Source organism: Pleurodeles waltl, chromosome 6, assembly GCF_031143425.1.
Source record: "Pleurodeles waltl isolate 20211129_DDA chromosome 6, aPleWal1.hap1.20221129, whole genome shotgun sequence".
Lineage (NCBI taxonomy): Eukaryota > Metazoa > Chordata > Amphibia > Caudata > Salamandridae > Pleurodeles > Pleurodeles waltl.
The window spans coordinates 1,048,947,783-1,048,973,665 of NC_090445.1; the positions used below are offsets into that span (position 1 = coordinate 1,048,947,783).

Genomic DNA, 25,883 nt, shown 5'->3' on the forward strand with positions numbered 1-25,883 from the left:
CCAAACCCCATGGCAGGCAACATATACAAAATACACACACAGTCTGTACTCACCCCCTTGTGGCTGTTGTGCTGCCCTCAAGCGCCCATCCAACTCAGGATTGGCCCCTGCCAGTATGCGGGCCATTAGGGGGGTTAGGCTCTGACGGGCACCCCACCCTCGTTTGGAGGCCGTCCCCAGCTGGGCATCCGTGGTCTTAGGGGCCCAGTGTCTCAGGTCCGCCATCATTTCCTGCAGTGGGTGCTCCGCCAGCTATGGATTCCCCAGGGCCCGCACATCCTTCGCGATGGCACGCTACAACCATTTCTTCTGATGGGCGCTGACCTGCACAGGAAACACAGACAGAAGGACACCATGAACCATACAATCTAGCATGTCACACAAATGGCTTACAAACTGCATTTGCCCCTCATCAAGCACACACATGACCCCTACCTCTGCATTCACATTGCCTACAGCTATACCCCCCACATTATACACTCCTAGCACACACATACATCTACATGCAGCTGTGTTGCATGCAACGTACCCATGATGTACTCACCTGTTGGTCTTGAGGCCCATACAACTGCCCATACAGGGGTAGGACCCCATCCACAAGCTTCTCCAACTTCTCCGACGTGAAGGCTGGGGTTCTTCCTCCTGTAGCATAGGCCATTGCAGGTTCCCGACACAGGTCATGGCAGAACACACAGAGTAGAGATGTCGTTGAGTGGAAAGTCAGGAATCAAGTGAAGTGGTAAAAAAAAATGGCAGTCACGTCTGCGGTGGTGAACACTGTCACCGCCGGCGTTGATCATCATTGGTTCCTGTACTCCGTAGATCCCCCATGTTAGCCAATGAGGAATAGAACGGTGGTGCAGACCGCCTTCCGCCATGACGCCTAACGCCGGCGGAGTGAGGCCACTTCCAACAGTCCCTGCATACAGGACAGGCGGTTGCCATTTCCTATTGCTAGTACTCATGTTTTGAATTTATATGTGCATTATTGGTGTTGACTGTACACACCTAGACAATTCTATTGTCCTACATACATACATGCTCTGTGTACTATGATGTTGTGTGTCCATAGGTCCTGTTGTCAGACCCATTTTACTTTTGGCTCACTTAGATACCAACCACTGCAGAGGAATAGGAGGAGGAAGCAAGCACCTGTGTACAGACCCCTTGTGGACTTTGCTACAATAGAGGACCGGCACATCATACTCACCTATCGTCTGGACGGGGCCACAATCACAGAGCTGTATGCACAACTGGAGCCTGATCTGCTACCTGCTATCCGTAGCACAACAGCAATCCCCCCTCTTGTGTAGGTACTGTCAGTGCTCCATTTCATGGCAACTGGTTCTTTCCAGGTGACTCTGGGCTTGGCTGCAGGAATGTCAAAGCCAATTTGCTCAATTGTGCTTGGAAGGGTTTTGGCTGCCTTGCTCAGACACATGAGCAGCTACACCGCATTCCCCCAGGTTGATGAGTTGCCCACTGTGAAGGCTGGATTCTACGCAATGGCACACATACCACATGTGATTGGGGCCATTGACGGAACCCATATTGCCTTAGTCTCTCCCAGGGCAAATGAGCAGATGTACAGAAATAGGAAGAGTTTCCACTCTCTTAATGTCCAGGTGGTGTGCCTTGCTGACCAGTACATCTCCCACGTCACTGCCAAGTATCCTGGATCTGTGTATGATGCCTATGTCTTGAGGAATAGCAGCATCCCACAGGTGATGGCACAACTACAGAGGCACAGAGTGTGGCTTACAGGTGTGCTTGAGTCCCCACCCAGGGTATGTCAGTGTATGTCTTCAGTAGTCATACCCCATGCCATTGTGCATGGCTAATGTGTGCCCCTCACTTCTTCCAGGTGACTCGGGCTACCCAAACCTGTCCTGGCTGTGGAACACTGTTAGGAATCCGAGGACAGGGGCTGTAAATCTGTACAATGATGCACATAGGCGTACCAGGAGGATTGTGGAACACACTTTTTTAGTCTCCTGAAAGCCAGGTTCAGGTGCCTCCATTTAACAGGTGGATCCCTATGCTACTCCCCTGAGAAGGTCTGCCAGATTTTGGTGGTCTTCTGCATGCTGCACAATTTGGCCCTCATATGCCATGTGCCCTATCTGCAGGAGAAGGGGGTACCAATGCACATGTGGCAGCAGTGGACACCGAGGACAGTGAGGAGGAGAAAGAGGAGAAGGATGTGGATAACAGGACACATGTCATTCAGCAGACCTTCCAATGACACTCAGGTAAGACTGTTGATCTATACATGTCTCCATTTTAGTAAAGTGCTGTGTGGCTGTTGTGTAGTGCCTGTCACTACCTTTGCATCACAACTGACTGTCACCTATGCCTTCCCTTACTGCTGATGGTGGTGTGGTTACAAAAGTGTACTGACGTGATGACTACAGACTGCTGAGGAACACTTGTTGGGTGGATGCACACATTACAGGACATTTGCACAGGATAATGCTGTTCAATACATTTCACATTTCTCTCTGATGAAGCACTATTACTCAAGATGTGTTCAAGGGTGTTTATTTGAATAACAAAAATACAATGGAGAGTGCAATAGAGTGGGGTGATGGTTGGGAAAAGTCCAGTGTAGTGGCCCAGTCTGTTTGTAGCACAGGGCCAGTGTCCATGGTGCCATAGGAAGAGAAGCAATGGCAGTCAAAAGTGGGCAAGGTGAATCAGGGGAACACAAGGGGGACATACTTGAGGGGCTCATTTCCTGGCAGTGGTCTTGGTCTTGGCAACTGTCTCAGGTGCCTGTCTGGTTTGCAGGGAACGTTTGTGGGGTGGTTCACCTTCTGCAGGGGGAGGGGTGCTGGTGGCCTGTGAGTCCTGTGGCAGGCAGGGCCTCCTGTCCACTAGCTGCAGCAGTACACTGCTGGTCAGTACACTGGCTAGTGGAAGGGGCCAGCTGGTGTGTTGCGTCACGCATGATATTCGCCATTTCACTCAGCACCACTGCAATGGAGGCCATGGTGGTATCCAAGGCCTGCAATTGTTGCGTGACCTCCTGGTGCTGTTCCCCCTGCAGCCACTGGTTCTCCTGCATAATGTTGATCACCTGATCCATCCTGTCATTGTTGATATGCTCCCAGGACATTTGTGAGTGCATCCTGGCAATCGGTTCCCTGGGACTGGCATCCCCATGGCACACAGCTGTCCTCCGACTGTCTCTGGCCCCCTGTGCCTGTGTCCCCTGAATAGTGTGCCCACTCTCACTTAAACCAGGACCTTCATCGTCTTCCCTCTGAGGTGTCAACTCTGGTCCCTGTACAGGTGGGCACACTACTGATAGATGTGCCCTGAGGACAGAGGTTTGGGGGCGTTGGATGGCTGCTGTGGTGTTTGAGTATGAGGGAGGGCCCTGTGGTGGACTGGCTGTGGGATATGGTAGCTGACTGACCAGTGGTCCCAGATAGCCAGGGGGTTCATCCAGATTAAGACCTCCAGAGTTGCAGTCATCACTGAAGGCATCTTCTGGTAGGGGACTGGGGTGCCGTGGCACCTCCTTGCCGCTGATATTGGCTGGGGCACCTGTGGGGATGTAAGTGATTTGTTAGGGTAATTGTCTGTCACATATTCTGCATTTCTACCTTTCCCAATGATACTGGTGTTGTCCTCCCACCTTTGGTAGTGTATGGTGATGGATTGTGGGATTGGCAGTTCTACATGCTGTCCATGCATTGCTGGTGGGTGTGCATGCAGAGCTGGGAGGGATGTGCTTGCAGTGGGTATGGCATGCAGGGGTAGACATTTAGGTGTGGTAATTGGGGTGGTGCACTGTGTGGGATAGAGCGGGGTGATGGGAGTCAAGTTGAGGGATGACATGGAATGCATGTATGGGCTGTGGTAGGTTGGTAATGGTGACTCAACAGTGAGGCCCTCAGGATGCAGTATTGCCAAGACTTGCTCCTCCCATGCTGTCAACTGTGAGGGAGGAGGTGAGGGCCCATCGCCAGTCCTCCTAATGGCGAGCTGGTGCCTTGCTGCAATGGAATGTACCTTCCCCCATAGGTCATTCCACCTCTTCCGAATGTCGTCCCTTGTGCATGGGTATTGTCCCATGCCGTTCACACTGTCCACGATCCTCTGCCATAGCTCCATCTTCCTGGAAATGGAGATCTGCTGTACCTGTGCTCCAAACAGCTGTGGCTCTACCCTGACTATTTCCTCCACCATCACCCACAACTCCTCATCAGTGAAACGGGGGTGCCTTTATGGGGACAGGGTGTTGTGTGGTGTGTGTGTTGTGCAGAGGGTGTTGAGCAATATGGTGAGGTGTGTGATGTGTAGTGCATGACAGATGCATGGGTGGTTGTGGTGTGTGTGTGTGTGCAGTTATTTCTGGCATTGGCCTGGCTAGGTGTAGCGGTCTTCTCATGTTTGCAAAGGATTATTGGTGATGTGTTTTATAGTGCGGTTGGTGGGTGTGTGGGGTGTGTGTATGTGTGTCAGGTGTGGGTTTTTTGGACTGGTCAATGTTGGCTTGTTTTGGTTTTGGGTGTGCACCGCCAATGGATTACTGCTGTTGAATGTCCGCTGTGGTGATTCGTGGGTCATTATTTGGAGGGCGTTGTTTTGCTGGCGAATGGGTGCTAGTTACGACAATTTTTCACGTTCATTGGGTCTGCGGATTTGTGGTTGTGGCTGGTTTCTGTCATTTTTGTGTGTCACAATCTGGCAGGAGGATGTTCGCCTCTGCAGTGGTATGTTGGCGGCCGTCACCACGGCGGTATTTGGAAAATACAACCGATGTCATAATGAGGTCCTAGATGTTTTAGCTAACTCCTCTGAATCAAAGGGTTCGCTCACAGTGAGACAGAACGTCTCTTTTTCAATTTGCCAGATTTTTTTCCCCCACACTGCACAGTCATAAAGTTTGGTTCTGATTTTCTTAAAAAAATAGGATTTGCACGTTTTGCATCAAAGCACCATTACCATATTTAGATGTCATTAACAAAATTATTTGAGATAAATGTATGCTGTATAATATTTTTAAAATAATCATGGCGGTGGGGGCCATAAAATAAAACAAAAAGTCATGCCCAGATTCCCTTTTTTGAAGCAACTCGCATTTGCCTATGCACCTAGATTAAAAGAGATCATCATACCATGTAGCTTAGTAAAAAACTTCCACACTAACAGGAGGGGGACACTGAAAATTAAATAAGCAAAAATAAGCAACAGAGTAGACTAAGTAGTTTTATTAGATTTATTCTGTCTACCACCAAGAGCTATATCTGATCCCACTACTGAAGATCTTGCTTAATACTGATCAGCAATGATTCAAAATTTAATTTGTAATTATGTGCTGCATTATTCGCCACCTTTATCCTTAAGTACCAGAAAAGTTTACATTTAGTCATGGATTGCATTTTTGCATGCGAGTTTTACCATAAATGAATATAATAAGTTCAGTTTTAACTTTATTTATTTTATGCCTAGATAGCAGAGAGTTTGTCAATGAATCTAAACACAGCAGAGAATATTGTGGAGTCCGAATACAGAAATACAACCACATCATCCACACTCAGTGAAATTCTTACTGCTAAATCAACACTGGTATTCTCCTTAATGCGCCTATTTTTACCAAAGGTACAGGAAATGGGTTCTTTAAACAGTGCAAACAACATCGAGGAAAGGGAGCAAACCTGTCATCCCTCACCTCATTAACTAGAACTGCATACACAGCTCCTCTCTATTCTTACATCTGCTTTGAGTTTTCTTATATTTTAGAGGAAAAAGGGCAGTGAAAACATCTTCAAATCCAGTTCGGTGATTTGCAGAATTTTATTGGAATCATTGTGAGTTCCAAAAAAAACTGAGGCACTAGCGAAGCAGTATTACATTTCAAGGTTGAGTAAGCAAAAGATAATCCAATCTTGCATGACTTTGATTGTTTTTCTTAACTTACAAATGTTAAACCCCTAGACTTGCTACCTGCAAATGAATGAGAGCTCATACCTCAATCTCGAGGGGAGATGCTCCACCTTATCCTTGAGGGTGGGCATCCCAGAGGGGTAGGAAACCAGGAGTGTGTGGGAAGTAGAACATCCTTAAGGTACAAAATGTAAGGAAAATCTATGACTTTAGCCATAGTTTAACGATTGCAGAGCATTCTTGCTAAGAAAACATATTGGGATATGTGCAAGTCATTGGACTCCCCTGGGTGCCTAGTTTTCAGTAATTTATGGAGTTGGTAGTTTTCCCTGGGTGCAAGCCAAGCCCTGCTCCAAATACCATAATGAGTAAATTTGAAAGAAAAAAGCTTGATGTTTCTTTATTGAATTTTGTGACCTTTCCTGTTGCGTGCGAAAACCTCACCAACACAAGTGGGGTACTGTTTTTATTTGGAGAAGTGTGTGAAGGCTGGTAAGTAGGAAATTTGTGGATCTTCGCAGGTTCTTGTACTTTCCCTAGCAGGAGGGTAGAATATCGAAGTATAAAGAGGTCCCATGGTAAATGAATGTATCTACTGTATTATGTTTGCAAGAACATGGCGAGAAAGAATAATATGGGCACTTTAAGTTACGTAACTTTTTTCTCTGTTAATGTGAATGGCTTAAATGGTACCAGGACATGTCGGAATTTCATGCAGTTATATAGTGATTTGTGGGATGATTTTGTTTTACTGCAAGAGACCCATTTGTGTTGGGAAGATCAAGGCTTATTATCTAAATTTTGGAGAACTGAAGATGTATGGCAATCCATGGCATCATCGTCAGTACGGGGTGTAGCTTTAATAACTAAGAAGAACTGTGGATTTAGGATCATCCAAGAAAAAAAAGGATATGCATGACGGGTGCCTTTCAGAAGTAAGAACGCTTATAACAATCTCACTGTTGGTTCCTATAATGGCCTCATAGCACACGATCCACAACCTCTGCAAGAAAGTATGATAAAATAGGCCTGATTTTGTACTGTAATGATAATGGGGGATTTCAATATATATTCAGAGAAAAATCAGAAGGATTGTAATTGGGGGATCTTAGTGGTACCCTCAAAAGAGGTCTACACTCAAAATATTACTAAAGAGCTTCCAAATGATTGAAATTTGAAGTGACTGTCATCGAAATTTAAGGGGTTTTACATGAGGAAGCGGGCCTAAATACCTTTTGGGGTAAAAAAGTTACGACGATAAGGGGAGGCTTACTAGTCAAGTGTTAAAACCACAATATACATGTGCACTAAAGCTTCACCTACTACCAAATTTAAGTTCACATTTTCTACACTTTTTAATGGAGATAACTGGAAAGAATACGATAAGACTAAACTTAGTTATTTTTAATGTGAAAAAAGTATTTTTCATGCCAAATAAATAAGATATAAAGAAGACAATATGTAAAATATTACCATCCAAAATTGGTATATTGGGCGTTAAGTTAGCATTCACAAACAACTTTACTTTGGTCTTTTGATTAACTATTTCAAAAGGACCATCTCAATGACATTTTAGGGCCATAATACAAAGTTACTAATTGTGAAGAATATTTATTTCATTTTATTATACTATCTCATTTTATATTATATTACAATTATCAAAGTAGTCATCAGCATACCATTACCTAAGCAACTGGTAAAGATCTTACAAATTTAAGTGCATGTCTCAGAAAACAGTCTGTGAAGTACTCCCTATTCTCAATCATGCCAACTGTAACTCAAAATATGGAGTATTAAAATATAAAAGCAATTATGACCAGTTAAATAATTTATGTATTTAACTCCTCAGAGAAGACATACACAACTCATTTAATGTGAAGACTTTTGTGAATCTTTGCTTCTCCCAACACAAAAAGGTAGGAGTAGGCATTTTCACATTGGTTAATCCATATTCCATTGATGAACCCGTGATTAGTTTTCATATGACTAGATACAATGACAGAGGTAGGTGGTGTGAGAGAACAGGGCTGATTGCAGAGCCCCCCTAACTTTTTGCCCCCATTTTCCATTTTTTGCTGGTGTTTTCCTCACTGATGGTGCCCTGGGTACTGCTAACCAGTCCCAGGGCCTGTGCTCTGTATAAAATCAGTATGCAAATTAGGCTAATTATAATCGGCTAAATAAACTTACCTATAAGTCCCTACTATATGGTAGGGCATGGAGGTTTAGGGACCCCAGCATAGGTAGTGCCACCATAGGTGCATTGCTGAGATGCCCAGTGTCATTTTAAAGGCAGGCCTGTCTTGCTGGCTGCTCTTAAATTAAAGTTACATGCAAATTCGACTTTGGAATTAAAAGTAGTTCCAGAGTCTTAAACTACCTTATTTTTACATATAAGTCACCCCTAAGGTGTGCCCTATGTGCCCCTAGGGCTGGGTGCCATGTAACTATAAGCAGGGACCTTATAAAAATAGTTTTATAAGCCCTGGTGAGGTAAAACAGCCACATTTGTTTTTCCCTCATTGTAGTGAATGGCCTCCATAGGCTAGAATGGGGAGACTTTATTTCAATTTTAAAAGTTCCCTTAAGTAACAGATACCAGAAGTTTGGTATCAAATTAATTGTTATAATAAATCCCACAATTTCCAGTTGTTGGATTTAATATAACTTGTTCAGGTAAAGAGTTTTAAACTTTACCTGAAAAGTTGCCAACTTCAGCCCTGCAGTGTTTTTGCTGCTGTGCTCTGATTGGCCAGCCCCTGGCAGCCTGGCCAGGCTACCTTGATGAGGTGTGAAGTGGCCTGGTTCAGCACCAAGAGATGTGCCTGGGGGAGGAACTCTCCCCTCAGTCTTCAAAGGCAGAGAAGGACATTTGAAGCAACCCAGCAACACCCTCACATTCTGCAAACCCAGACAATTAGGTGCCCCTTGATTAGATTAGGAGAGGGCAGGAGAGGAGCATGTTTAGGATTTTTAGCCACACCAGTGGGTGGGCTCAGCCAGATGTAACCTCCAAAAATCACTTACAGCCATAATTGATTTTTGAGGAATGTTGCTCCATGGGATTGATTTTTGCCACACTTCCCAGGAAGTGGTTATCACAGGGGGAAGGACCCTGCCCCTGATTGGAGAACCAGGACCCCCGTGTTTTTCACCCAGGAGCAAGGATAAAACTGGCAGACCTGCACCCACACCTCAGATCCCTTTCAGATTCCAATGAGGAAGAACTACAGGAGAAGAAGGACTGCCCTGCTGGACCCCTGACCTGCACCTGGACACTGCACTCTGGAGGACTGCACCAGCTGCACACTTGGGCTTCACCACTAAAAGGGCTTTACCTGTCTTCTACTGCTTCAAGAAGGGACTCCCTGTTTGCTACAGGTACAAACGAGCTGCCCAGAGTCTCCTGCATCAAGTCCTGCAAGCAGAGCCCAGCTGACCAGCATCCAGTGGCCATTTGAGGATTCTGACCAGGTGCATTCTGGGAATTGTAGTCCCAACTCCCAAGGAGCAACTCAGAGCTTCTGGAACCTTGGATCAAGTTGTGGACACTTGAAGGACATAAAAAGGACCCCTGGAAGAAGATCCAGACGTTTGGAGACGTTTGGAGCAACACCATAAGTTGAAAAGGTGCATTGTGGGAGGTGTAGTCCCAGGCCCCAAGAGGCACACCAGAGCCTCTGAACCCTTGGCTGGTGCTGTGGACCACTTTCCTGAATAAAACTCTTCTGAAAGTAAGTATGACAGTTTTACCTCGTGGGTGGCCTGAACTCTGGACTTTGTTCCTTTCCAGTGTGACTTTTTTTTTTATTAACCCTTTGAGCGCTAGTTGCTTCTGTGTGCTAGAAAGCAATAATTCTTTAAAAATTCATATCTCCGGTTCCCCTTATCCAATTCTATTTGTTTTGGTGTCATTTTAAAGATAAGAATATAATCTATTTTTATAAATTGATTGTGGATTTTTAAACTGTTTCCTGTGTTTTATTTAATTACTGTTTTGTGATATTTGAATGCTTTACGCTTTGTCTCCTAAGTTAAGCCTTGTTGCTCGTTGCCAAGCTACCAAGGGTTGAGCTAGGTTTAATTTACTGAGACCTAACTGGACCTAAGTGGAGGTTAGTGGCCTATTGCTAAGTGTAGGTACTTACCTGCCCTTACCAATATCCCATTTTCCAACAGGTGGTTATATTAATGCCATATTTAAATACACTTTCAGTACACAAGGACCTCAAAATACTGTACCTCGGAGGAGCTCATGGTCGAAGGAGGTATTTTGTATACTAATACATTGGCAGGATTACTTGTTGCTCCACCTTGTAGAGGCAAGGTAACTTCAGTAGAGACAGACTGCAAAGAGGGACTCCAAACCGCCCATCGAATCATTTGCATGTATGATGCTCTAGATAGGACATTTGCAGGGGCCTAGAATTAGAAGGCACAAAAAAAGAGTTAAATCACCAGAGTGCGAAAATTAATTTAAATTAAATTATTAAAAAATTGAATACTGCAGTGCTATACACTTTGGGCCTGATTTAGACATTGGCGGAAGGGTAACTCCTTCACAATGGTGACGGAGATCCCGTCCGCCAAAATCTAAATCCCATTGGATATATTAGGATTTAGATTTCGGCAGGTGAGATATCCGTCACTGTAGTAACTGAGTAACTCTTCTACCAATATCTAAATCGGGAGCTTTGCCTGAAGTTCTATCTGGAAAGGAGACAAAAATAATATTTCTTTTTCTGTTTCTATGAAGCTACCTTTCTTTGCTTACTGGAAGAAATACCAAGGAAGTTGTGGTAACCTTTGCCTGAAAGTCTGTAAGAAAGGACTTGTTCCAGAAGTAAGGAAGTCAATTTCCTGAACAGACCTGCAGAAATATCAATCTTGTCTGCAATTGTATTCCTCAAATCGGAGGCACAATTTACTTCCAGAGCCTAGAGTTGACAGGTACCACAACTGAAGAAGACTGCAGCCTGCTGTTAGATCTCTCTCTTAACTTGAGTAGTACTCTGGAAATTGTGGACATGATGTCTAGCTTGTGGAGACCACTGGTACTATACTGATAATGACTGGTTTCACTGAAACAATCCTGAAGAAACCAGAAGAGAAAGCATCTTGGGAAACGGCATCAACAATGTTTCCACAATTTGAAGGAAAAAGTTTACACTTGAGTTAAAATTCTGCTTTGTGAGGTAAAGAGTTTCATTTTTGCAACATTCCCTGACAGAGGATACCCAGACAAATCGACTCGGGAAAGTAGCAACCTTCTCCGACAGAAAAGGATTGTCCTATTTAGAGGGATTCTCCCAAACCTTCAGTCTCTTGCAACAAACAACAAAGGGAAGGAAAGCACACCACAATTAATCACAGCCACTGGAGGCTGCTTGTGGCACATTTCATTTGCTGTTTGCACCCTATGAAACTGTAGAGACCCCAGATATATGCAAACCGATCACTGTCCTGCTTTAACAGGAACAATCCAGCTTGAACTGCCAATCGCTTGGTTCGAATGGCTGGATAGAATCAACTTTCATAAAGTTCTGCACAACTTGAGACCCGACATGTATAGTATCTGTATATTCATACTAGCCCCTGCCAAACAAGTGTACTTACCAAAGATTTTCACAGATTTTCTTTCCACAATTTAGATCACACAGTGATATTATCTTTTAACATTCAAATCCCTTTATCTGATTTGCTCCATTTTTGTTGATTTTTTCATTAAAAAAGTAAACCCATAAGGTAATGCAAAATACACAATATAAATGTAGATATAAAAAGAAATCTCAGTATAGCTATGTACAAAAAACGATATTGTACTAGTGCGTTAGTGGATATCCTTACCTTTCCATCAAGTACACGTGGAGCTGAAATGACATATTCAAGTTGGAAGACTACTGCAAATGATGGATGATTTACCATTTCTGTTAAACGCAATCGACTTCTCATTACAAGTGCTTGTGGTGAAGAACTGAAATTGAAAAAAGTCCAATGTTTCACACATATTAAGAAATTCTTACACAACCTACATTTTTTGCTTAAAAATACTTTGGTTGATTTAATATAAATATTTATCTGTGATATTAATTTTAGTACTACTCCAGCTAGAAAAATGACCAATTCAACTTTTCATCTATACCATAAATGCACACGTGATGATGATGATTGATGATGAGTGCAGAGCATGCTGATGTCACTACATACAAAAGTGAAAGTAAAAATTACCCAAATTGCTCATTCTACCTTCAATGAATCAGTGCTTGGAGGGATATCTCTGCCCCCTAAGCACTGATTCTTATGGGAGGGGTATCAATGGAAAGGGGAAAATCCCCCCTTTCAAATGGAACCTCTGTCCAGTGGATCCCAGCTTGGGGATCGCCACAGGAGAATGATCCCAAAGCAGGGATTCATCCTCTAGACACCAGGCAGAGGGGGAGCAGCCTCTTAGGGAAGGGCTTGTACCCCCATCATAAATAATATTTTTTCAGTCTTTCTGCCCCCTCGAGGGAGGGGGGCAAAGCCCACTATGAGCCAGGGATTTTTTGTAAGTGAAAAAAGAGGTGTTGGGGCTGACCACAATAGGCATAGTCATGCCCTCACACCAAATGCATGGGCACACAGTGTTTCCGAACTCCCTGGGGGTCATAGATGATGTAATTACCCCAGCTCAATAGATGCCAGGGAATTATTTAAATAAAAGAAAACAAAAGAGTGGGGACTTCCCCGCATGGACATGCTCACCCCCAAATAAATGGGCACACAGTCTTCTGCTTCCCCCTTCCTTAGAGGTAGATAGGGGTATTTATCCCTGATCTGACCCCCGTGGGACAGAAAGCCCACTAGACGCCAGGGAAATTTAAAACAACAAAAAAAGAGCAGTGGGGGCTTCCCACCAAGGGCATGGCCTTGCCCCACTCCAAATAAAGGGGGTACACAGTCTGTCTGCCCCCTACAGGGCAGATGGGGTAATTACACCTGATCTGCCCCTGGGGAGGCCAAGGATTTTTTCTTCCTTTGAAAAAAAGGGGTCAAGGCTACCCACACTGGGCATGGCCATTTCCCCGCCCCATATAAATTGGGCAACAGTCTTTCTGCCTCCTTAGGGACAGATGGGGAGTAGGAAGCTGGCCTGATGTGTGGTGGGTACCTGAGGTGCATACACCTTATATCAGGTATACACTACTAGTGTAGCGTAGGCAGTGTCTAGAAGCCAGGCTCTCTAGAGGTAGCTGTGGATGAGCAGCCAAGGCTTATCGAGGAGACATGCAACGCTCATGCAATACCACGTAGTCACACATTACTTACACACATGAAAGCAAACACTCAGTGTTACAAAAATAAAGGTACTTTATTTTAGTGACACAATTACCAAAAAGTACTAGAGAGGCAACCCTCTAATAGGAGGTAAGTAACACACTAGACATGTACACTAGTAATAAGTAATAGACATAAAAAGTGATAGAAAACTGTGCAAATGCAAGTAAACAATAGTGTCCCTAGGGGGAGCCCAAACCATATACTAAAAAAATGGAATGCGAAGGTAGGACTCTCAACTAGGTAAGTGGACTGTGTGGAGGGGAGCTGTGGGTACTAGGAAACCACAAAGGTAAGTACCACAGTGCCCTCTAGCGACCAGGAAGAAATTAGTAAATTACTGGATTTTCCCGAAACCACCCAAAAGGAAGAAAATGCAACACCCAGACAAGACTGCAAGAAACCAGCGGTGGATTCCTGAAGAGGAAGACCTCTGGAAGAAGGAGACCAAGTCCAGAAGTCACAGAAGAGTCCCAGATGAGAAGGAGCTACTACCCACTCAACTATGGTTGCAGGAGTTGGTCGATGGTAGGACGAAGACAGTCAGGAATGCAGCCCTGGTGCAGGTGAAGAGTTCCTTTAGGATACAGTCAATGTCCCAAGCAGGATGGATGATTGCAGCAGGTCAATGGCGGGGAAAGGCCACCAACAAGCCTTGGAAAAGGCAGAAGTTTTGGTGAAGCAAATGTGGAGCTGCCAGGGACCAGCAGGACTCAACCCACAGAGGGAGTCCTAGGAGGACCCTCAGTAAGGCAGAGCGTCCACAGAAGAAGAGGTAGCCCTCACAGGAGACCCACTGGGCGTGGAACGAGGAGTCACAAAGGAGCCCGTGCAGCACAACTGGAGAAGGGCCCCATGCTGCAGGGGAAGCACGCAGAGGACTGTGCGTCGCAGGAAGGAGTGCTGGGGCTAAACGGAGCCTGAAGATCCCTTTGAGGAAATGCCAACAAGCCTTGGTAGCTGCAAAAGATGCGTTGCACTGGGGTACTGTCCAGCGTGGGAAGGCAAAGGTATACCTCCACCGAAGTTGGACAGCTGGCAGAGATGATCAAGGGGACTACTCCGGACTACTACCCGTGATGCAGGATCCATGCAGCTCAGAATGAGAGGAGATCCACACAGCCAGTCATCATTGCAGTTGGTGCCAATGGATGCAGGGGAGCGACTCTTTTACTCTAAGGGAGATTCCTTCCTCCTTCTCATGCAGACTGAAGACTTGCTGCCCTCAGAGGATGCCCAGCCAGGGAAATGTTGAGGAAGCTAGAAGAACCTGTGGAAACAATGTTGCAAGCAGAGTCTTTGTTGAGGATGCATATTGTCGGTTCCTGGAGGATCCAGTCGTGGTTCCAGAGGCTAGAATTCAAAGCAGAGGTTGCAGAGGAGTCCTGCTGAAATCTTGCAAGCCAAATCTGAGGATCCACCCAAGAGGGATACCCTAAATAGCCCTGAAAGGAGGATTGGTCACCTAGCCAGGTGACCACTTATCAGGAGGGGGCTCTGACGTCACCTGCCTGACCTGGCCACTCAAATGCTCCCAGAGGTCCCAACCAATTTTAGATTCAAGATGGTAGACCAAGGGACCCTCTGGAGGAGCACTGGCCACCACCCCTGGGGTGGTGATGGACAGAGGAGTGGTCACTACCCTTTCCATTGTCCAGTTCCATGCCAGAGCAGGGACTGGAGGTCCCTGAACCGGTGTAGAATGGTTTATGTACGGAGTGCATCAAATGTGCCCTTTAAAGCATACCAGTGGCTTGGGGAGGCTATCCCTCCCAAGCCATGCAACACCTATTTCCAAAGGAAGAGGGTGCTAACCCCTCTCTCAAATGAAATGATTTGTTCTGCCTTCCTGGGCTTGAGCTGTTCAAGCAGAAGGAGGGCAGAAACCTGTCTGAGGGGTGGCTGCAGCTGGGGCTGCCAGAAACCCCCGGAAGGCTGGTAGGAGCAATGCTGGGGGTCCTCTAAGGAGCCCCCAGAGTGCATGGAATCATACTTCCAATGCTGGCAACATTATTGGCGTATGATTCCAACATGTTTGATACCAAACGTGCCTAGGTTCGGAGTTACCATTATGTAGGGGGACATAGATAGTGACCTATGTCCCATACACGCACAAAATGGGGTCCCTGTTCTCACGAAGTCCAGGAAAATGGAACTGGAGTTTGTGGGGATACCTCTGCTAGTGCAGGGTTGCCCTCACACACAGGTACTTGCACCCTGCCCTCTGGACTATGAGGGGGACAGAATGTCCACTGTATGACAGCAATATAAAATAATGGGGGTGGTTTCCCATCAGGCCCCAACCTCACCCCTAAAACCTCAACAGTCTTTCTGCTACATCCTATTCCAATGGCAAGCAAGAGGACAACTGATTATTTTGAGTGTTGACTTTAGATATGGGCCAGGAATGTTTGGCTAACTCCCAGTATCACCCGATTTGGAATGGTGAATGGCTGCACTTTTTGGGATTGGATAGGCAGCCACCTAGAAAAACCTAACAGACCCAGACCATTCTAAAAACTAGACATCTGGGGGAGTTCGGGGTGGTGTGCTTTGCATGCATCCCACATTTTTTTCTTACCCACAATGACCTGCAAACCTCAAATGTTAACTAAAAACACAAATTTCCCAACATTTCTGTGAGGAAAACTTCTGGAATCTGCCAGAAGCCACAATTTTTCTACCAAATAGCATTGCCACAGAAGTAAGGTACTGTTTTTATCAGAAGAATTAGGGGAATGCTGAATAGAAGGAAGTCTGTGGCCCGATGCAGGTTCCAGAACTTTGCTTCACAGAAATGTGAAGAAAATGTTTTCTCAATGATAAAGGTTTGCAAGGGATTCTAGGTGAAACAACCTGGTGAGAGCCACGTAAGTCACCCCATCATGGATTCCCTAGGTGTCTAGTTTAAAAAAATGTACAGGTTTGCTAGGTTTCCCTAGGTGCCAACTGAGCTAGGGCCCAAAATCCACATCTACCCTCTTTGCAAAAAAATGGGTCAGTTTTGAGTGGAAAAAATGTGATGTATCCACGTTGCGGTTCGGGTCGTTTCCTGACACAGGCACTAGGCCTAGCCATACAAGGGAGGTACCATTTTATCTGAAGACATGTGGAAGCATAGAAGGATATTAGTTATTTCCAACTGTAAGCCAGTGTGTAAGAAAGGGAAATACCCTCTAAATCATACGCTCCTACAAATTCACAAATGTACGAATAACTAAAGTCCCCAAGTTTCATATTTTGCACCCATTTCAGAAATAGATAGGTTATCTTAATATCTATTTTTCACTGAATGAACAATAAGTCATGCTCCTTAAAAATGGAGGTGGTTGGAGGTGGACATCCCTCTACCTACAATCACCGGCACTAATTAAGTACTGAAGGCATATCTAACGACCTATTTCATTGTATAACACTACAATAGCACATACATCTCCCCTTAACCACAACCAGCTCTTTGTAATGCAGTTTGTTCCAAGGGTTCACGATCTGGATTAGGAATCCTTATTGGAAAATGGGTTATCTCGACTGAGTGAATGCCCCAGCTTGAAATAGCCATCCTCTGATTCAGGTCCTCAAATCCAGGTGGCCGCCATTAACACTCAGGCTGTTTGTTGCTTGTCCAACAGATTGCTGCCACCTGCAGGTTGCCTGGCTGCAGAGATACCACCACGGAGAAACACACACTTATCTGGTCCGCATGGACGGCTTTTGCAAGAATTGTCGAAAAATTAACGGACTAAAAAAGAAAAGCAGGAAATACTGAAAACTTAAAATATAGTACTTAAAAAACGGATAATATTTATTAGGACTTTTACCGAACGCCATGCATCCAAAATTTGAAAGGCCTTCATAAGAGGGAATGTATAAAAACTGAGACAAGAGCAACGCCCTCCACTGCAAATGACAAATGTAAACTAAACCGACTGTTTGTTCAAAGGTAGTCATATTTCTGTTCTTGGCAAGCATGGTAAGAGGAGAGCGTTGTGACATGTACGAGACAATAATGCTAGACGTGACTATGAAAGCCACAGGGACAAAGCCAATAGGTCTGAAACTGGATGTCAACCTTTTGGTTTTGACAAAGCAATAGTTTCGTTTTGATTTGTGGTGGCTTTTACTAAATAATTTTCTTTCATCAAAAAGCACACACTGGACCAGTGTTCTCAGGTACTACTTTTTGAAGGGAAGTGCCCATTGTGCACGATCAGAATGCTATCACCCACACTGAAGTTAGCCAGCGGCTGAAGTGGGCTGAACAACCGCCCCATGCTGTATGCTTAGGTAGGGCGATGAAAAATGTGAATTACACAATAACAGACCAATTGATGAAGAGGTCCGGTTGAAAGCTCCTATAAGTAAGTATACTATATATACACAATATTTCTAAGAACAAAAGTTCTTGGCAAATACTAGACCTAAAGAAAGGGTCTCCTGTGCTGCCAAAAGAGGGATGGTAAACCACCAACACATTAAAGGAAAGACTTTGGCTAATATGTATCATGCATTTTACCGGTTTCAAATCTGGCCATTTGCGGCCAGTAAAATGCACGTTGGTATGTATGAATTCCAAAATGTGATTCAGTAGCATTTTACTAAATCACAATTTGGAATTGCAAATACATAGTAATTCGGTATTAAGATGGTGCGTGTTCAGGCCCTTCCTTCCTAATACTGAATACCACTGGTGTGCAAGAATGTTATGTGATCGAAAACATTCACATTTTACCATCTACTTCAAGAAGGTGGTAACCCATTTTCAAGTGGGAAGGGATCCCTAAGGGAATGTTCGTGAAAATATTTTTTAAGGGTAGGTAGGGGTCCCACGGACTACTGTAAACTATTAAAAAACTAAAAGAAAACTTTTCATTTTTAAACGCATCCTGTTTTCCTTTAAGGGAAACAGGCTGCATTTAACAAAAAATGCTTTATTTAAAAGCAGTCACAGATATGGTGGTCTGCTGACCTCACCAGGCCACCATTCCTGTGATTTTTGCATTTCCTAATGGGTCACAAATTGCAACCAACTTCATTAATATTAGCAAGAAGGTCGATTTGGGACCCATTAGGAAACGCTAAATTACACTCTACAACTCTGAATTTCATACATTAGGAATAGCAGCACCTATCTGCAATTAACAGAGAATTACAATTAGGTAATCACCATTTCTAAAAATGATACATCTGGCACTATGGTGGTCATTACAACCTCGAGGGACCGCCGTGCTGAAGACCGCCAGTGCAGGCAGTTTTCCGCTCAGCGCATTATGACCGCTGGCAGCCCTCTGTCCTTTTCCAGACGGAGAGCCGCCAGCAGCCATACTGGCGGTCGGCGGGGAAGTGGAGATTGCTCCACCTCCACCGCCCCGTCAACAGAACACCGGCCACCGAATCACATTCTGTGATTCAGCGTGGCGGTGTTCTGTTGACGGGGTGCTGGCGGCAGAGCTTCCCCCATGGATCCCGTCCCCTCCCGGAGGATCAACGGACCAGGTAAGTTGATCGTCCGTTAGGGGAGGGGGGTGGGGGGGTGCTGTGTGTTGTGTGTATGTAGAGGGGGTGTGTGAGTGCATGTATACATGCGGGGGTGTTGTGTGTTTGGAAATGAGTGCGTGTCTGTATGTATGTCTGTATGGATGTGTGCGTGTATGTCTGAATGTGGGTGTGTGCGTATGACTGTGTGTGTGGCTGTTGGCCTGTATGTTGGTGTGTGTGCGGGTATGTGTGTTGGTGGTGCCTGCGTGCGTTTCGGGTGTGAATGTGTAATGTAATGTTGGTGGTAGGGGTGGGGAGGGGGGTCCTGCCACCTTTGGGGGTGCAGGGGTGGTGGGGGGTGTAGGGGAAGGACTCGGGTGGGGGTGGGGGAGACCCCTATCAGTGCCAGGGAAGGAATTCCCTGGCACTGATAGTGCTCACCTCTATGGATTTCATGGCGGTTCCTAACCCCATGAAATCCATGGCGGCAGCCGGGTCATGATACCGCCGGCGGTATTGTGACGACCGCCGGGCTGGAGACCCAGGTCTCCAGCCCAGCGGTCGTCTCCGCCCTGGCGGTCGGATCAGAGAAGTGGTGGATGACCATGGCGGTAACCGCCATGGTCATAATTCAAATATTTTTACCGCCAGCCTGTTGCCGTTAAGACCGCCGCTTCTCCGCCAACCGCCAGGGTTGTAATGAGGGCCTATATGCCTAAAGGTGAATACCAAGACCATGGTACGGAGAAGTGAGAAGAGAGAGTGAGGCAGTTGAAATGAAGGTTACCTTGCTGGGTCACTACTTTATATGCATTAGTTCACTAGAAATAAGCCTGCCTTGAAAAATAAGGGGAAAAAGCGATTTGCCAAATTTAAAATGGTATGTTTGAGCAGTTTTGAATGGTTGAGGGAAAAAAGAATACCGATAAAGTCAACACATATTATTTTTGAGTTCAACATTTTTGGACAACAAATTGACTATATTTTCTGTTGTGATATTTAAGGCTTTAAATATATAATTCACAACTGGTTTAACTGGAACATTATCACAGAAGATCATCTTCACTCTCCTGTTGGCACCTACTGGCATCACCTTGCACTGACTTTGCTGATGCAGACACAAGAAATAAAAGGGAAATCTGGCACACTACTGCAAAGGTCAGTAAAAGCAGTTCAACGTCAAGATCAACTTTGAAGTACTTATTATCACAGATGGAGAAAGTAGCAAAGTTGAGTGTCTCTGCCCCAAGAAGCTTGCGTTTTGTGGCATGACACTGATGTCACGGTTGATGCTTGAGGTTAGAGAGAAAAACAACTCATGGATTCAGAGGAAAATGCAGGTGAAGACCAAGCTGCATATCTTGGTGTCACCCTTTCTGGTAGAGCCACTAGTATTCCTCAGGTGTCAGACTGGATTCGGAAACTTTTTTGAGCTGTACCGCTGCGCACATTTAGGTGGCTCTGAGCGGCTCTGCATGGCAACCATTACGCTCTGGATATCGTATGCAGAGCATATGTAGGGGCCACTCCGAATCGCCGAAATCAGTTGCTTTCAAGACTGTCTGCACCACCAGCTGGAGAGCCCAACAGCAAATTGGCTTTGACCAGTGTGTGGATTCATAGGTGTGGGGTCTATTGATGTTGAAAGCCGGTAAGGAAATGCCTCCTTGGCACGGTTACCCCCTAACCTTTTGCCTTTGCTAATGCTCAGTTTGGATTGAAAGTGTGCTGGAACCCTGCTAACCAGGCCCCAGCACCAGTGTTCTTTCCCTAAACTTTACCTTTGCTTCCACAATTGACACAGCCCTGGCACTCAGATAAGTCCCTTGTAACTGGTACCCCTGGTACCAAGGGCCCTGATGCCAGGGAAAGTCTCTAAGGGCTGCAGCATGTCTTATGCCACCCTGGGGACCCCTCACTCAGCACATACACACTGCCTCACAGCTTGTGTACACTGGTGGGGAGAAAATGACTAAGTCGACACTGCCTTTGGCATAGGTAAGTCACCCCTCTAGCAGGCCTTACAGCCCTAAGGCAGGGTGCACTATACCACAGATGAGGCCATATGTGCATGAGCACTATGCCCCTACAGTGTCTAAGCAAAACCTTAGACATTGTAAGTGCAGGGTAGCCATAAGAGTATTTGGTCTGGGAGTTTGTCAAACAGGATCTCTACAGTTCCATAATGGCTACACTGAAATCTGGGAAGTTTGGTATCAAACTTCTCAGCACAATAAATGCACACTGATGCCAGTGTGCAATTTATTGTAACATGCACCCAGAGGGCATCTTAGAGATGCCCCCTGAATACCAACCCGACTACTAGTGTTAGGGTGACCAGTTCCTGCCAGCCTGCCATAAAACCAGACGAGTTGCTGGCCACATGGGGAGAGAGTGCCTTTGTTACTCTGTGGCCAGGAACAAAGCCTGTACTGGGTTAAGGTGCTTTTCACCCTACCCCCCCCTTGAAGGAACTGTAACACCTGGCTCACCCCTTTTGTTACAGTGCCCCAGGGCATCCCAGCTGGTGGAGATGCCCGCCCCTCCGGCCACAGCCCACAATTTTGGCGGCAAGACTGGAGGAGATAATGAGAAAAACAAGGAGTCACCACCCACCAGCCAGGACAGCCCCTAAGGTGTCCTGAGCTGAGGTGACCCATGCCTTAAGAAATCCTCCATCTTAAGTTTGGAGGATTTCCCCAATAGGATTAGGATGTGCTCCCCTCTCCTCAGGGAGGAGGCACAAAGAGGGTGTAGCCACCCTCCAGGAAAGTAGCCATTGGCTGCTGCCCTCCCAGACCTAAACACACCCCTAAATTTAGTATTTAGGGGCACCCCAGAACCCAGGAAAGCAGATTCCTGCATCCTGAACTACAAAGAAGGACTGCTGACCTACAAGCCTGCAGAGAAGGAGGAAGACGACAACTGCTTTGGCGCCAGCCCTACCGGCCTGTCTCCAGAGTCGAAAACCTGCAACCAGCGATGCATCCAACAGGGACCAGCGACCTCTGAAGCCTCAGAGGACTGCCCTGAGCCCCAGGACCAAGAAACTTCTGTGAGCAGCGGCTCTGCTCAAAAACAGCTACATCTTTGCAACAAAGAAGCAACTTTCAAAGAACTCACTCTTCCCACCGGAAGCGTGAGACTTCTCACTCTGCACCAGACGCCCCCGGCTCGAGATCCAGAGAACCAACACCACAGGGAGGACTCCCCGGCGACTGCGACCCCGTGAGTAGCCCAAGACGACTCCCCTGGACCCCCCCCTGACCGCGACTGCCTGTAACAAGGGACCCAACGCCTGGACCAAGCACTGCACCCGCAGCCCCCAGGACCTGAAGGAACCGAACCTCAGTGCAGGAGTGACCCCCAGGCGACCCTCTGCCTAGCCCAGGTGGTGGCTGTCCCGAGAAGCCCCCCCATGTGCCTGCCTGCACCGCTAGAATGACCCCCGGGTCCCCCCATTGTTTCCTATCTAAAACCCGATGCCTGCTTTGCACACTGCACCCAGCCGCCCCTGTGCCGCTGAGGGTGTGTTTTGTGTGCCTACCTGTGTTCCCCCCCGTGCTCTACAAAACCCCCCTGGTCTGCCCCCGAGGACGCAGGTACTTACATGCTGGCAGACTGGAACCGGAGCACCCCTGTTCTCCATAGGTGCCTATGTGTTTTGGGCACCTCTTTGACCTCTGCACCTGACCGGCCCAGACCTGCTGGTGTGGTAACTTTGGGGTTGCCTTGAACCCCCAACGGTGGGCTGCCTACGCCCAGGAACTGAGACTTGTAAGTGTCTTACTTACCTCACAATCTAACCAATACTTACCTCCCCCAGGAACTGTAGATTTTTGCACTGTGTCCACTTTTAATATAGCTTATTGCCATTTTAACAAAGACTCTATATGATATTGCTTTAATTCAAAGTTCCTAACTTACCTGTGTGGAGTACCTTGCATTTTATGTCTTTACTTCAAATCTTGAACCTGTGGTTCTTAAAATAAACTAAGAAAATATATTTTTCTATATAAAAACCCATTGGCCTGGAGTAAGTCTTTGAGTGTGTGTTCCTCATTTATTGCCTGTGTGTGTACAACAAATGCTTAACACTACCCTCTGATAGGCCTACTGCTCGACCACACTACCACAAAATAGAGCATTAGAATTATCTAATTTTTCCACTATCTTACCTCTAAGGGGAACCCTTGGACTCTGTGCACACTATCTCTTACTTTGAGATAGTAGATACAGAGCCAACTTCCTACAAAGCCCAACTCATAGAAAGGGGAGGATAGGAGTGTTTGTAAGGAATCTGTGGTTAGACAGAACCTCTACCAAAAACAGCATTACCAAAGGCACGTAACTTTTTATTCTGACAGAGACTGCTAACTGCAAATTCCTCACCTTTTGAATCAGCACCAAAGCAGCACCAATTAGGAGGTAGGTCAGTGAATTGGTTCAAACCAAACAATCATATAGGACCGAGCAAATGAAATGCCCCTCTCAATGAACCTGGCTGACAAGGCAGCAGAGCTTTGTGAACGTGTGGCGTGACGTCCACGTTGCTGTCAGGCAAATACTCAGGACAGCAACTCCATGTGCCAATACAGTGGAAGCAGCCTTAACCCTGGTGGAATAAACTGGCAGTCATTCTGGAAGCTGCTTTTTGGTGAAAGCGTGGCAGATTTCGATGCCTAGCACCATCCAGCAGGAGATGTTTTTTTCTTCACGGCCTTTGCTTTTACTTCAACTCCAGCAAACTGCACAAAGAGCTTATCGTTCACTGGTGTCTCAGGTATGATTGATGTTCTGATTAATGAAGTACTACCTCCTCCTTAGAGAGGTAAGGTAGATCGTAGAATGCCAGCAGGGGGAACGTTTGACTGATGTGGATCGGCATCACTGCGTTTATCAAGAAGTATGCTTTAACCTGTAGAGCCAGTATGTCTGTGAAGAAGGTGGTGTATGGGGGGGTTAACAAAGGGCCTAAATTCTTCACACTAACCACAGTTAGGTGATGGCAATAGGGAACATGGACTTCAGCGTGAGAAGGCGCAAAGGACAGCTGTGAAGGGGTTCAAGGAAAGCACACATCAAATATTCAAATATGTGAGGACCAAGTTCAGGTGCCACTGTGGTATGGGAATAGGAGAGGGAGGAATCAAGTGTTTGCAGACCTTTAAAAAAATGCATCACAACCAGTAATTGAAACAAAGAGGGCTGGACCAGGCAACCATAAAAAAGGCAGAAAGTTGATGGTGGGATCACTGAGACTTCAGTTCCGACTGCAGGATCCACATATGCCACCTGGCATGTTTGACCAGCAGGATGCAGGAGGCCATCCGACCCAACAGCCTCTGATTCGACCTCAATGAGATAGAGGACAGAGGCTGAAAGATCTGGGCCATAGCCTGAATGTCCTGAACTCCCCTTTACGTGGGAACGTTACGAAACCTTACCATGTTCAGGATGGCTCCGATGAAGAGGAGTGTCTGAGAAGGAGTTAGGTTTGATTTAATCGCATTGATAGTGAACCCCAAGGATAACAGAAGGGTAGTTGCAGTCTGGAGGTGGTTTACAAGTGTGAGTCATTGATGTAGGGGTAGACTGGGACCCCCAACCTCTGATGGTGTGCTGCACCCACTGCCATCCACTTTAGTGAACAGCCAAGGTGCACTGGCGAGACCAAAGGAGAGCACAGTGAACTAAAAATGCTCCAGTCACTCCACAAACCGCAGGTAGGCCCAATGGCTGTGCAGAAAAGGTATATGGAAGCAGGCGTTCGCAGGTCTAAGGCCACTATCAGTTCTCCAGGGTCGTGGGAAGGCAAGACCTGGGCCAGTGTTAGCATCTTGAATTGTTCCTTTCAGAGACAGCACAGGTCTAATATAGGACAAAGGTCTCCATCCATCTTTGGATCAAAAACTTAGTGGGAATAACAACCACAGCCTACTTTTGGTGCGGGCACCCTCTCGTTAGCTTTTTTGGCCAAAAGGGCTTGCACTTCTTGCCATGAACTGGGCAAACAGATTTCCGTCAGTCATTCTGTGGACAGTGGAAGGTGTGGCTGAGATGCAACAAAGGGAGAGGTGTGCCCTTGACCCAAGGGTAGGTCGCTCCCCCTGCCGCTGCAGCTCCTCCAAGTTCCCGAGTTCCTGTGTTCCTGAGACCCACCTAACTGTAAGTACCCCCCTCCTCCCAGCCCCTCGCCCTGCCCCGCGCCACTCACCTTCTCTCCTGCTCCTGCTTCTTTTCCTCCTCTCTGTCTCTTCCTCCTCGCTCCCCCTCTGCAATCTTCTTCTGTGTTTTTCTGTTCTTCTCTTCTGTTCTTCCCTTCTGTTCTTCTGTGTTCTTCCGGTCTTCTGTGTTCTTCTTCTCTGTTCTTCTCGGTGCTTCTGTGTTCTTCTTCTGTGTTCTTCTGTGTTCTTCTCTGTTCTTCTCTGTTCTTCTGCTCTTCCGGTCTTCTGTGCTTCTGTCTTCTGTTCTTCTGTCTTCTGTTCTTCTGTCTTCTGCTCTTCCGGTCTTCTGTTCTTCTGTTCTTCTGTTCTTCTGTCTTCTGTTCTTCTGTCTTCTGTTCTCCTGTCTTCGGCTCTTCTACCTCCTCCGTCTTCTTCCCCCGAGCCTGCCCTCCTGCTCCTTCCTCATCCCCCTCCCTCACTCGCCTCCCCCTCTCTCACCCCTAGCTAACCCGTTCGCTATCTACCTCCCTCACTCCTCCTATCTTCCTATCTCTCTAGCTCCCTATCTCCCTATCTAACTCCCCCACTCTCCACCTCCTCCTACCTACCTATCTGTCTATCTATCTATTTCCCTATCTATCGACTTCTCTATCTATTTTCTCTATCTATTTCTCTATCTCTCCCCCCCCTCCCGCCACCCCCTCTACTACCTATCTCCCTATCCTCTCACTCTACCTCTCTCCCTCACCCACCTCTACAACCCCCCCTCCCCTATCTTCACAACCCTACTCCTATCTCTCTCCCTAATCTCCAAACCTCCTAACACTCACCCCCCTCCACCCTAAACCCCCTCCCCCAGCTCCTCTCACTCTACCTGTCCCCCCCCCCCCGCCCTCGCGCTTTCCCGCCGCGACCTCCTGCACGCCCCCGCCCCCCAGCTCCCATTCGCCCCCAGCTGACCCCTCCACCCCCCTCCTACCTCTTATGGCGGCCGCTCCGCGACAGTGGTAGCGACCCTTGACCCAA

General features: G+C 46.5%; 1 protein-coding gene across 1 annotated transcript in view; it reads right to left on the reverse strand.

Moving 5' to 3' along the window:
* NPHP4 (nephrocystin 4) overlaps positions 1-25,883 on the reverse strand; it is a 952,546-nt gene that overhangs the window by 598,126 nt on the left and 328,537 nt on the right. The window contains exons 9-10 of the mRNA XM_069239971.1: positions 11,746-11,872; positions 10,141-10,320 (exon numbers count right to left, since the gene is read on the reverse strand). Of these exons, the coding sequence (XP_069096072.1) occupies positions 10,141-10,320; positions 11,746-11,872 (307 nt within the window). The remainder of the gene's footprint in view (positions 1-10,140; positions 10,321-11,745; positions 11,873-25,883) is intronic.